This window comes from Drosophila bipectinata, chromosome 3L (genome assembly GCF_030179905.1).
Source record: "Drosophila bipectinata strain 14024-0381.07 chromosome 3L, DbipHiC1v2, whole genome shotgun sequence".
In the NCBI taxonomy this organism is placed as follows: Eukaryota; Metazoa; Arthropoda; class Insecta; order Diptera; family Drosophilidae; genus Drosophila; species Drosophila bipectinata.
Genome location: NC_091738.1, coordinates 149,312 through 163,366, shown reverse-complemented (window position 1 = coordinate 163,366; position 14,055 = coordinate 149,312). Strand labels below are relative to the sequence as shown.

General features: G+C 41.8%; 1 protein-coding gene across 1 annotated transcript; it reads right to left on the bottom strand.

Moving 5' to 3' along the window:
* Window positions 1–48: 48 nt before the first annotated feature.
* LOC108121498 (uncharacterized) lies at window positions 49–12,095 on the bottom strand. The gene is made up of 5 exons (XM_017235621.3): window positions 11,926–12,095; window positions 11,187–11,356; window positions 1,448–1,613; window positions 949–1,383; window positions 49–890 (listed from the first exon to the last, which is right to left on the bottom strand). The coding sequence occupies exons 3-5, from the start codon at window positions 1,468–1,470 to the stop codon at window positions 371–373; spliced, it is 978 nt and encodes a 325-aa protein (XP_017091110.1). The 5' UTR covers window positions 1,471–1,613; window positions 11,187–11,356; window positions 11,926–12,095; the 3' UTR covers window positions 49–370.
* Between the last annotated feature and the right edge of the window lie 1,960 nt (window positions 12,096–14,055).

Sequence of the window (14,055 nt, the reverse complement as noted above, 5' to 3'; positions counted from 1 at the left end):
GTTATTGGCTAAAGTAGTTTCCTCCCTATAATTAAAGCTAATAATAAATTTATGTGGTACGTATTATTTTTTTATTTCTTTCATGTTACATGCTTCGTAGTTACATTTTTAGCATAAAACTCTATGTTGATTAGCCGAACCTTCTCAAATATGGCAGATTAAAATACTCTCATGTATCCTCTCGTGTTCGTTCAGTTTCTCTTATAACATACAAACTAGCAAGCAGCTTGCAGCAGGTACGTTGAGGGCCATGTTAATAACCGTTTAGAACTAGTACATATTCCTATAATTAGTTAAAATATAAGTGGTTTTTATAGATTTCTATAGATATATTTTCCCAGGCAGATGAAGATGGGTCTTCGAACTCGGATTAGTATCTCTGGCTTTCCCGATCCGAATATTTTCCACTCAGCTTGCTGACCGAATACCGATCAGAGTATGCATCGTATTTATCCGCCTTGTAATTTATCTCTTGAGGCGTATAACCGATGTTCTTCTGCCAGTGTCGTGTCCAGTAGAGATCTTCGTTTCGCACCTGAGACGGGGTCCTGGCGTCCCGGAACACATATACACAGTAGATCATACAGCCGATCAGGGTGAGGAAACCAAAGATCAGAAAAACGATGCCTAGAATCCAAACGTACAGTGGCTCGTAGAACTGCACCACGATGACAAAGCCCAGGGTGACCAGGATTAGCCCCAAATTGAGCAGCAGCATCAGACAACACACGCCCTTTACGTTTGGGCAGAAAGGGTTCGGTGCGGACATGGTCTCGATTTTGGCACCCCTCCTGGTCGTCGAACGGGCACTACGTCCAGTTTTAGCGGTGCTGGCCACCGAATAGACACTGCGGGGAGCTCCACGGGACACTGGTCGGGCGCTATAGCGACTACGAAAGAAAGAGGTATTTTTGGGGTCTACTTATTAATCCTTATTTAAAAACTAACCTTATCTCTGAGGGCGCCTTGTAGGCGGCGCTGGTCACATAGATGTCACTACCAGCGTCACCAGCTTGATCATAGCTTAGGGCGGATGGGGCCCGTGGGGGCTGGCGCGTTGGTGGCGGCCCGCTAAGAGAACGGGGACCTCCATTGTCCGGAGAACTCGAGAGGCCCATCTGACTGTGGCTGTAGCTACTCTGAAGGTGCTGGTGGTGGCCATTTGAGCTGGAGGAACGCTTCTTGCGAGACGGATTATATTGGTTGCGGGACTGAGGCGAGACTCGCTCATGAGTCAGCGTATACTCCGAGTAGGTGCGCTCCGAAGGGGCGCGGTGGGAGTGCGTCTCGTCTCCGTCCGTGGAGTAGCCGCGGTTGGAGTGCACGTAGGGTGGATCGGGTGTGAGGCGTCCGTGAGTGGCCACATAATGACTTCCCTTCAACCTGTAATTGGATCGCAGACGAATCGAATATGTTATTGGAGCAAAGGACCACATCTGTGACTCACTTCTTCACTTGTCTCTCGTGCATCTCAGGTTCCTCCTTAGTGGATGCCTCTTGATGATTTTTGGCGTTGGCCCCTTCTTCACCCTGGTAGCTCTACGACTGATTGATAACTAATGGAGCTGGATCCGGACCCAGCTACGACGACGGCTAACAAGTGCTGAAGCTGCCTGCAATAAAGAAAAGCAATATAAAACACACAATTAGCCTTTGTCTTTGCCTTAACAAGTCAGTTTAGAACTTTTAATTGGGGCGATGAAAGTTTTATTTTACTCTAAAATCTCTATCAATCCAAACACACACAAACACATATGTACATGCTGCTAAGCACCCACCCGAAGGAATCATATAAAATAATTCGTTCAAATTTTTGAAACTGCAAACATAAAGTTTTATGACTCAGTGTTTGGTGCTCGTAAAGGTAAATAGTAAAAATTTTAGTACTATTGCAGTTGATGTTTTCAGTCTAAAACGCGCCATCTGACTCGTAAAACATTCCAGTTATGAAAAGTTTTGGTAAAAGCATATAGTTTAGTAGGATATGGTTTTTATTATTTTAAAAGTGGTCTCATAAATAAATTTTTTCTTTTAAGTAACCAGTCACCCTCAAAAATGGATCCTTTTGTAAAATCAGAAACAAAATGATATATACATATAAGATAATAAGGAAAGTTTTTCTGGTCGGAATTTATCGGAATCTCTTCAAAGTACACTCATCGTGGATCGTAGATCTTGCATAACTTATATCAATTTATTAGTCCCCAGTTAGCTGCAGGAACACACCCTGGGTAATGATTGGAACTGCAGTTCGTTGCACTTTTCGCTCGTTCCCGTTAAATGCTCCCCCTCAGCCACTCAAAAAGTTGGAGAAATTCGTTCTTTCAAGTTCATGGCAGGGAAATTGAAGTTGCCTGTCCTTCGTCGTTCCTAGTCGTCGGTAATTTGTCACTTGGTCACGTAGCTCTCGGTTATGGGAGCGTCACTCCAGCCAAGGTGACAGTTGATAAAGGAGCGGCACCTCAACATCTCCGGCACCGTCGACAACATCGGGGGTGTGAGCGGGTTAAGGGCAAACTGGTTACGATATTCGCCGCCAACTTAATCTCTGACTGTGGCCCATGTTCCCATGAATTTGTTTACGCACCTTAGCAGGCATAAATCGGAATTTTTTAGCATTTTTTACACTCGAATATGGAAATCAACAGGTTGCACTTATCTAAAAAGAATGTGTATTTATCACTAGTAGTTTTTTTCGTTCCAAGTATAATACTCCACCACAATGTTCATCTCTGATACGTTTCATTTATTTCCCGACATATCATTATCGCCTGACACTAGCTGATAAAATTGAGTTATTGCCCCGATTAGGCCAATTAAAGGGTGTTGTTATCTGGCCTATTCGCCGTCTGGCAAGGGGATCCTCCTATTTTCCTCACAAAAAATGAAAACCCCGACAGGCCGTACGGGCCAGCCTTCTTATTATTTCAGCTGAAGCCAATTTCTGAGTGCATTTACATTTGTTCCCTGCCCGGCGGTCAATCGCGATACAATTGTCAGTTGGGATCTGGATCTGGGGATCTCTGGGGTAGTGTGAGTGGTAGTACGGGAGGGGAAAGCCTTTTGCGGTCTAAAGTTCAGCAAAAACTTTCAAGTTCAATGCGTTGATTTGAGCGCCTAGGGACACTGCCGTACACACATATATTGTACAAATATCCGCATTTATGGTGTGGGCGGTAACGTCGTCAAATGAAAAATCGAACCAAGGGGATTGGGGCGACCCTTTCATCTGGGCCTGGACATGGACCTGAACCTGAACCTGGATCTAGGTTTGGGTCTGTGTGGTCCCAATGGCTGTTTCGCTGACCGACCACTTCTATCACTTGGCGGCCATCAAGCCGGCGTGCTCGCCAGCTCAGCAGCAACTCCCATGCGTCGGATTTCCACTCCGACTCCGGCACATTGATTTGTTTATGCGGTTTTTGGGGTTTGTTTTGTTAGGCCTGCCTTAAAGCCTTTTCCTTTTGCGGCTCTGCCAACTTCCAACTGGCAAATGGAATGCCGATGCCAATCCAAATGAGACCGAGAATGAGATTAAAATGTGTTTGCTCTTGCATTTGTGCTGTGATGTTACCTTGGCCCATTGCCAGCCAAGGGGTCTTAACATTTAACGCCACATAAACAGCCTTAATAAACCATGAAAGCCTCGAGAACTCACTCGAGAGCATCGTAATCTGCATGCACATATGTATTTATGAACTATATTTTCTGTATTAAATATATACACGGCTAAAATGAAAGCTTAATTCTAATGATTATGGTTAATGACTATTTTTAAATGTTGATATTTCTAACCGATATTTCTTTCGAAAGAGGTATGTATGTATATATCAACTAAGATAAAAGAAACTACCTTTCTTCCGATAAAGAAAATCTTAGGATTTACCTTAAAAAAATTAAATATTTCGTTTAGAATACTTTTTAAAGAGCCAAATAATTTTTTTCACCGTTTTTCCAAAGGAATGGTCATTTAACATAAATTGGATTATCCATTAGGAGGCACCCTTTTTTTCTTTTAGTGTGTCACATGCCTTTGGAATCGCTCGTAAAGTGTTTTAGGTGGTCCAGGTTACACGATATTTGCATTTTGTCGCTCGACCGTTAAAGAGGTGGCGCCTCCGCCCGCGAAGGCATTGTCTTCGATGGATTTCACAACTTTCGCTGCTTCCGCCCGAATAAAGACAACAATAGCCCACGAGCGGAAGTCGTTGCCAGCGAAAACGAGAAGTTAATTTGCCACAATTTGTGTAACACTCTAGTGCTGAGAAGTGAGAAACCAGGCGCCGAGAGATTGACCACAAAAATGTATTCCATTTTACTGTGGTCAAGTGACATTAAAGGTTGAACGAACGAGTAGGAACGAGTTGAACTTGCGGCGGTGGACGAAAAAGTTGTGGTCAGTGCAGAGTTTGTATATTTCATGGCCAGAGCCATATTTTGGGGGCGCGGTTTAGAAAGTTTTCTCGATATGCGCTGCGATGTGCATACATGAAAAACTGGGGCAAGGCATTCACTAGAACTGCAGGCCCCACTGCCACTGCCTCTAACAGTGCAGCCTGTGACTGAAAATCTGTAACACTCGACCACAGTCGGTTGCCTTTCACAAAATCAGCAAATACATAGTCTGGAAAAGATCTGACAGTTTCGCAGCGAGGAGGGCAGCCGAAATTGTAATCTGCATTGTCCAATAAATTTCGCCACATTGTCCCCAGAAGTAGAGTTTTTAGAATATATAATAACACACTTTGTGTTGTCATTCTAAGAATTTTTTAACCATTCAAAACGGTTACGCAGTCAGTGCTCTTTTAAAATTCATAAATCTAGGATCATTGTTTTTTATACGGTTTTTAAATTCAGTTAACGTTTTTCAAAAGTCAAAAAGGAAGTTGGAAGCTTAATTTTAATTCTTTGAAATTAAGTTGTATTTCCTGCCTTTACCTAAAATAGCATGAATTGAATTTCGATAACTGGAATTGAAAAGCATGCTTTTTAGCCAAAATCATAACTATGAAAGCTACTGGCCTTTTTTAATTGGCCCCAAAAACATTGGCTAGAAACACCCTTGCTTGAATTGCAATTAAGCTGTTACGACTCTTGGTGCATGAATCTGATAATCAGCATAAAATTTTATTGCATTGTTAAAAGCTAAACACTTAATGCTGATTTGCCTCGGTCTTTAAACTCGAAGCGTAGAGAACTGGATGAGGATCGTGGTCCACAATATAGTGTAGTATTTATATGGGATGCTGATGTTAGACACTAAGTAGCCATGGCTGCCGCGCGTTAATCGCTTTTAATTGCTAAATTACGCTCTGCATGGCCGACATTGCGACGAGGGTCTCTCTTGGAGCCATCCATACAGTTGAGACCCGAAGATGTAGCAAGAGTTGGGGGGACATGGGGCATGGAGCTGGAGGCTTGGAGACATGGCTGCGGCTGTTAACACACTGGCGACTCTGGATCTGGGACTGGCCGGCCAACTGGCCAACACTAATGCGTGTAATTAGCCGCAAAAAAAAGCGGCAAGACCACTTAACTGATTTATTAAAACGTTTTTCCATTAAATTTTTAACCCTGCAGGCTATTAAAAACACTAACAGACGTAAAAAGAGGCCGCAGAAGGGCGCGCAGACTTGAAAAATGAGCAGCGTTTAAAATTATTTTGCGTTCTTGTTACCATGGGCAAAATTAAAAAAAAAGGCCAAAAGAAAAAATGTTTTTTGAAAACATAGACTTTTTTCATTCTTGACGTTTTATACTTTGAGCTATAAGGTACATAAACTACATTATTTATATACCAGACAGTTTTTATCTCCCATTTAGGCTTAGTTTAATCCACTGTGCTTAGAGGGCTCTATGTAAATTGACGCCTGTTCACCAACAACAACAAGTGGACCCTAAAAATTTAAATAGGCGGTCAGTTGGCGGTCAAATCCCAAAAACCCATCCGAAAACCCTAAAAAAACTTTCTAGCAATAATGCTCGCTCACATCGTCTTTCGCTGTCTGGTTTTTGGCCGCAAATATTCAATGGCAAGGGAACAAAATTAATTATGGCCAAGTGCGTCGATGAAAGTGCGATAAAGGTGCCATATTTCTTTTATTAATTTTTAAGCCATTTGCGCTTAAGCCATTAAAATCAATTGCCAGGCAGAAAGAATCGAATGGAAACAGAAATCAAACAGAAACCAAACCGAGACCCGAAAAGAAGGTTGTGGTGTGGCATTAAATTGGCATTCGTTGGATGTTGCTGTGGTATGTGGCCAAACCAATATTAAATCTCAACACTCGTGCAGAGAAAGTTGGCTTAACGGCCTAGGCAAAGGCCACTTCCACATCCATTTCCTCCCCCAATCGCCTTGCTTTGGCCCGGCTTGTGACCGAGCTTACATTTTTTTCCCTCGATTCTGTTTAGTTGTTTTGTTTTTATTTTTTTTTTGCAACTCACTTTAAACAACAAAAATTGTTTACACCGATTTGGCCCGAAGTTCTGCAATTGTGGCAACTAGCAAATGAAGCCGTTGGCTGTTTTCAGCTGGCCTTTGGCCAAGAGACCTGAGATGAATTGTGCGTACTTGTAAGTAAGGTGTCTGGAAGGTCCGATTTTGCCTAAATTTTTTGACTGCGTCACGTTTGCCACATCAATTTCAATCAACCTGAACCCGTCCCTCCCCTGGCTTCTCCCCAATCCTACTCCCAGCTAGTGGTAAAAAAATATATTCTATTTATGCCGTTTTTCACTTCAAACGCAACAGTTGTCTTGAAGTAATCTCTAAGGCAGGGTTCCAGGGTGCCTGGGATTGTCTGTTCCAGTAACAACTGGTTAGAGCTAAGGAGTTAAGGAGCTTAGCTAGCCTACTTGAAGACATAAGACCTAAGGATAATTTGCAGATTTTGGGAATTGGGTGTACAATAAAATAAGAAAAAAGGTACATACGAGGGGTCAAAGAAATTTCATTGGTGTTCAAAAAGGCAGCTCTTTCATTGTTTAATAAAATTTTCCGCCTTAAATTTAGTTCAACATTTCTATAACTTGGCACACAGCGTTGAGGTCCATTTTGTATTACAATGAAAATTATTATGTTTTATAATATTGAAGAATGCCTTTCCCATGAAACATCAGAATATTATCTTACCAATGAATTCAACTTATAGATAGCTTACTCTTTGTCTAATAAAAGTTTTCGGTAGTCTCTTGAGAACAGCTTGTCATTATTTAACTTTATTTTATATGTAAAGGGGACTTCGCTATTGGCACTTCATTAGCACACTTTTCTAATATGGTTATGTGGGCGCCCGCTGATTCCACTTCTGGCTTAATGGGGTTAGAGTCGTATACGAAAGGCGTCGCCGTTGGAGTTGTCGCCTTCCGGCGTAATTGCACTCCCATGAAATACGCACTTTGGAGGGAAATTGATTTCACATCGACTCGAGCACTGGCAAGGGTGCCATACATTCTCGTGGCCACATAATGATCTGTGGTAACGGGTGGATTTGTGGGCACATTAACTGGCTCTCCGACCAGAACCGATAGAGATCGTCGGGCTGGATGGTTCTCGTCGGGATTCATATCTGCGGCACACGGTCTTAATGGCAGCCCGAAAACAATGCGCATAATAAATATTCTAGGTGGTTTGGTGGTTTACTAAGAGTCGGAGAGGTAAACCTGTTTGTCGGCATATTTATGGGCAGTCTGGCGTGGCAGTCTAAACATTGTGGATTTCTTTTAGTGCGAGTATCTAAGAATCACGCTTAGTATCTTTTGGGTGAGTGCAGCCGTACCGTTATGACTTTTGTTTTGTTTTCTAGCTATGTATTTTTTTTTTGTCTTTGGTTTCATAAATAGTCCAAATAACTGCAAAAGTGAAGCGACGAGCCTTCACATGCAGACATACTTAGAGTCAGCTATTTTTACTGCCCATAAACCCGGTCTGCGCCGTAATCTATTGATCTTTTATCCACTTTATAACATGACGATCGAATTACACACAAGATTCAGCTGGAGCTTACATCTCGGCGGGAAAGTCCCTAACTGAAATGTTATACATTAAATTATATAAATGAGGCTACGGTACTGCTGGTATGTCTGTATGATTGCACAACTGGCTCTGGCTAATGTTTTGTCAACATCAATATCCGTAAGCACACTTGCCGGCATAAAAAGTGAAACCTTGCTATTGGTTATTACCAATAATAGAAAAATGCATATGCAAACTTAGGACCCCTAAGATCGTGGCTCCACATCTCCATGTCCAGATCCAACTCCAGCTTCAGCTTTAGCTGCAGTATACAGCTACCGCCTTGGCCAGTTTCCCACGCTAGGCTGCAGCTGCTCCGATCGGCGTTCGAGAAGGCCCAGTTGGTGGCACAAGATACAAAGATACATGCGAGTATTCTAATGGGCTGGGGACCCGGTGCAAGATTAATTAATATTGCAACTCGTTAACGGCCTTGTTTTTTGCAATTCATTGTCTTGCAAGAAGGAAATTCCAGCACTTTTTTCCTGATCTTAGTTGCAGGAACTCCATTTCGTTTGGCTTAATTATCGTCGGATCCGTAATCGTACAGAGTCCGAGAATCATGTATGTTATGTGTATGCCAATGACGACACTGTGTTGAACTTAACGAATGCCCGCTAAGTATGAAACACAATCATGGGACTTTTTTCTTTCGGCTTTTGTATTTGCTGCTTTTTATTATTGTATCTTTTGGCTGCCATCAAGGTCTTCTGGCGGCAAACACAGATGGCGAGCGATTTATGGGAGGGGTGTTGCCTTTTATAATTTGGCAAGCTATTTGTGCCATGCTGATGATGTTGTATAATATTTGCTTCGCTTTCGGTAACATTAATATGTATATAATTTGTCGGTCTGCGATCTGCGTGGGCGTGGATTGAGAATCTCAGTCTTCCTATGAGAAAATGCTTTAATGTCAAGTGTGGCTCACAAAACTTCAGTTTACGGCATTGTTTCGGCCTTAAGCCGCTCGATAAAGCCGCTTGTGTCGTTCTTGTGACTCGATTGCTTCTCTGTTTGTTTGGGGCACATTTCATCAAACGCTTGTTCACTCAATTAGATGTCGAAACCAAGGACTATAACTCTCTGTTGGCATAACTCTGTGAATTTTGACTCCGAAATTGTGGTTTTCGCTTTTAAATTCAGGAGCGTTGAATGGAGATTGAAATTGAGCTGTTTTGCGTATTGACTTTTTTTTTTTTTGGAGAGAACACCAGTTTTGCTAATAAACCGTGCTTTGTGAAGATATTATAATCAAAAATAACATACAAAACCGAAAGTGTTGTCTGAAATCACATTGCAGTAAAAACTGTATAGAAATTTGACTTTGGCTGCCTGCCACATTCAGAAATCAGAAATCAAATATTAGAAATCCACAACAAAAACCGGTTTGCATCATTCAGTTAACAAGCAGTCAACTTAGCATCGATCTGCGACTCGATCAATGATTTACATAGCTCGAGTGCATCGCGGAATGTCTGATATATAATTCATATATACCTTTTTCTCGAATAATTTGCACGCAATGAGTGTGCAAGCCACACGGGGCATTAATTACATGTGATGTGGCGATGATGACATCACCATCCTTCGTCATGTGTCTGTTTTCCCGATTTCCATTGCAGATCTTGCAGATCTTAAATGTCAAATGAAAGTTGCAGCCTCAGTCTAGTACTGGGCATCTGTAAGTTCGCTCAACCTATTCAAAATATCTGAAGACTGCTTAGTTTACACGATGTTGTGTAACAGACTAGCTGAGGGTGATTAGCGTTGATTGATTTGTGTTTTTTTGAGCATTTGCATACCTCGAAGCTCGAACTCCTCAAGTGGCTAAGATGTAAACGCATCTTGGAAAAAGGCAGCTGCAAATTGACCAGTTAAAACCTGTCTGCGTAAAACCACAAAAACAGCGAAAACCAGCCGAAAAGTTACACAACTTTCGCAGCATCTTTTGACCGTGAGTACTGCAAAAGTTAATTGTTACCAAAGACTCCACACTACTCTCTAGGCGACCCCAAAAAACTAGACAAAGCTGCAAGCTCAACAAGAGATACATAAAATTATGATTATTATCAAAACATTGTCATCAGAAAGACCAGAAACACTTGGTCGCTGGCTGTGGTTTGTGGTTTCTAGCTCCTAGATGTTGCTGCTGCAACTTTTATTGGATGGCAAGCGTGCTAAGCTTGGCTGGCTTTTAAGCATAAACACCGCCAGTGGCGAAGACACGAAAAAATAGCCCAGCGGAATCCAAAAACAAAAAACTTTAAGCCCCAAAAACCAAACTAAAAAGCAAGTTCTGTTATGCACAGTGGGTTGCATGAGGAGGAAAGAGGTTTTTGTGTTTTGGGGCGGCTAACTATGGGAGCAGATATACTCTTAGATAAGTCGAAAATCACTAAAACATTAAACCCAAAACGAAGACATCTGAAAACGCTTTTCATTGTGCTGACGACAAAGTCTGGGGCGATATGATAATATCGTTAGCTATGTCGAGCTTGTAGTTGGTTAGGCAAGGGCTTATGTCGCAGCTTTTTCCGACATCACGAATGACAATTCCGGGGGCAAAAGAGAAAGCAATAAATTAAATGCATGTATACGGCCATTAAATTTCACTCAATGATCCATTTGGTATTGGCATTTCGTACAGGTCTCCGTCTGAACATGGCGCCTAAAGACAATTCCTAATATTGCAGTTTCCTGTGTACCAAGTTTTCACAGCCCATTTCGGGATTTCAAATGACACAAGCGCTGAAAGACCAACCAACTTATGTAGCGCATTCGGCATTTGTGTTTTTTCCAGTGCAGCTTTTAAAAGAGCGAATCATGCTCATATAAGGCCAGTCTCTTGCCACCGTTGTTGACACTTTCAGGGTCAACTGGTGGGTAATCAATGGTGTCGCCCACGCCTCCTACGACACGGAGTTCACCGACAGTATTGCGGAAATCACAACCGAAGGCAGCAGACGACAGCCCTAAGATGCTCCAAAATGCAATTCCATTGGGCCAAAAACAAATTGATGGCAAATAAACAAGTTAAGCAACAGACCACACCACGGACTCAATGGGAAAAGATATATCTATATACATATAGAAATATATTCCACTGCACTCTGACTGTCGCTGTGGGCTACAAAACAAATAAAACACGAAAAACGAAAAACTGGCTTACCTTCTCGCCTCATTGTTATACAGTTGGAACCGATGATGGTGTGTTGTGTGTGGTATTGTTTCGCTTATTTATTGTTAACGCTTTTTGCCAGCTACTGCGACAGGTTGTTAGTTTCTGCTGCTGCTGCTATTGCTCTGCTGTGGCTGTTGAACACATTTCATTACACTTCACTTGCTCGGGAAAACCGAAAAACAAACAAAAACATGGCCAGCAATGTGGAGAAATATTAATTTAAATGCCAGTAGTATAGGCGGTGACGTAGTCCCCCAGCCATAATCGAAGATATGCAAATCGCGTTGAAGTGTGGGCCAAAAACCTAAACTATTTCGTTGGCAGTAGTTCTGGCCAAAATGCCAACCAACACATACGAGTATGACATAATCGCTGGCATGAATGAATGAATGAAAGGCGTATTGCAGCTTCTCTACGGAGTTGGTTTGGACGGTTCGGCGTGGTCTTCGGAACCCGTCTAAGCAATGCTGGCTAAAATCTTCTGTTTTCGGGCTGCCCAGCAAATTGCAGCGCTATAATGAAATCGCCCATAATCTTGGCTAAGACTAATAATAGCAGCAGGTTTTGGACCCACACACACAAACACTCTTAGATACACTCTGGCTTAGACAAACAGAAACTCTCACAGATGGCTAACAAATTTGCCCAATACTCATATTTTTCTTTTTTTTTCTTGCCTACAGATCGGGCGTATACTTGACGCCGAAAAAATTCAAATGACACTCACGTAATCCGCTAAAAATAGTTTAATTTACTGCGCGCTTGTTTTTTTTTTAATTTTTGTTTTGTTGTTGTTGTTGGTTTTGGCCAACTTGGAGTCAAAATGCATCGACTGGCGTACTAAAGCCGTCAAATCAAAGCGAACCCGTCGCGATCTCGGCTGGAACTGATTGCCGGAGAGCTGGCCCAACACTCGGCAACTTGTGAGTGGACTAAACAGGTCTAAAATGCGGCTCAAACCGGTTCAGCTCTCGGCTCAAATGGCCTCTCTGGAGTTTGGATCTTTGCAAAGCTTTTCAGTTGTTTTCAGCCAGAGACAAATTTCAGTGGGAGAGACTCTTTGCCGGTGTCCGCCATCTGCACTTTGCACTTTTGGAGACTGCTTTTTCTTGTCAAACTGCATTTAATAACCGTTAACCGAAAGTTCTGCAACACGTGCAGTCTACATACACTGTAAAAAGAATTATGGAACTGGAAGTTACCGTATTACGGGGGGGACGAACGTCAGAACGAAAATATGTAGATTTTCGTCAGAACTTTTGTTGAAATAATTTTTTTAAATTTTTAATTTAAATTCCTAAAGTTTTGAAAACTTTGAAGATATATGGAGCGTAATTTATACATACATACATATATAATTACATAATACATGTGCAAAAAGATTAAAGACTTTATCTCTCAAGCAAATTTGTTTTAGAAGAGATAATATTGCCAACAAGAAGAAGAAATACATAATTTTAATTATACTATTTCTAAATTCTTACCAATTCTTAACAAATGCCTTTTTAATATGTTTTTAATTTCTTTATTTTTTCTTTGATTTAATTTTAACCTTGTTTTTGCATAAAAGTTGTCATATTTTCTCTAAAATTCTCAAAGTACAACTGCAGTGGAAAGGAAGTGGGTGGCTGGAAGAGGTTGGAAGTTTAGAATGCAGATTGAAGAAGTGAGGAGGTGGGATCAAGTAGCGGGGAACAGGCGGAGGCTTACTACATTAGGCTTCATTGCCTGTCAAGCCCCACTTTTAGTCAGCTGCCGCACGTGACTGTGCAATGCTTTTAACTGCTGGTCGGGGGCTTTTGGGGGTCAGGTCATGTGCAGAGGCGGGGCAGAGGGTCTTCATTTGCATCATGTCATTAGGATGAGTGGCATCGATAATGGGGCCAACACAGAGACTCTGGGTCCGTTTTGCTAGAGTTGAGTTGCTAGAGTTGCAATTGTGTGTTGTTTGGACGCAATTCTAATTCATTTAACAATTTAATTTATAGGCGACTTAATATAACAACTTTTATATTTCCACTGGCCTTTCAGTTACGGAAATGCTAAATTTAAATTAGATATTTGATTTAAAGGCTCATTTCATATAAAGCTGACATCATTTTTAATATTTTGTCTCAGGAATTTGATGCAGAATAGTGGCGAATCAATCCAGAAATCGTTTAAGGTACTCCGCTTGAGAATCGGATGAGAATTGGGCAATAGAGGACCCTATAGGCGAAAACCCCATTTTCGGGGAACCCATCAGGAAAAATGGACGAAAAATCTGAAAAATATTTTGTCTCAGGATTTTGATGCAGAATGGTGGCGAATCGATCCAGAAATCGTTTAGGGTACTCCGCTTGAGAATCGGATGAGAATTGGGCAAGATATAGCCATCACCGTGGACCCTATAGGCGAAAACCCCATTTTCGGGGAACCCATCAGGAAAAATGGACGAAAAAACTGAAAAATATTTTGTCTCAGGATTTTTATGCAGAATGGTGGCGAATCGATCCAGAAATCGTTTAAGGTACTCCGCTTGAGAATCGGATGAGAATTGGGCAAGATATAGCCATCACCGTGGACCCTATAGGCAAAAAGCCAATTTTCGGGGAACCCATCAGGAAAAATGGACGAAAAATCTGAAAAATATTTTGTCTCGTTTGATGCAGAATGGTGGCGAATCAATCCAGAAATCGTTTAGGGTACTCCGCTTGAGAATCGGATGAGAATTGGGCAAGATATAGCCATCACCGTGGACCCTATAGGCGAAAACCCCATTTTCGGGGAACCCATCAGGAAAAATGGACGAAAAATCTGAAAAATATTTTGTCTCAGGATTTTTATGCAGAATGGTGGCGAATCGATCCAGAAATCG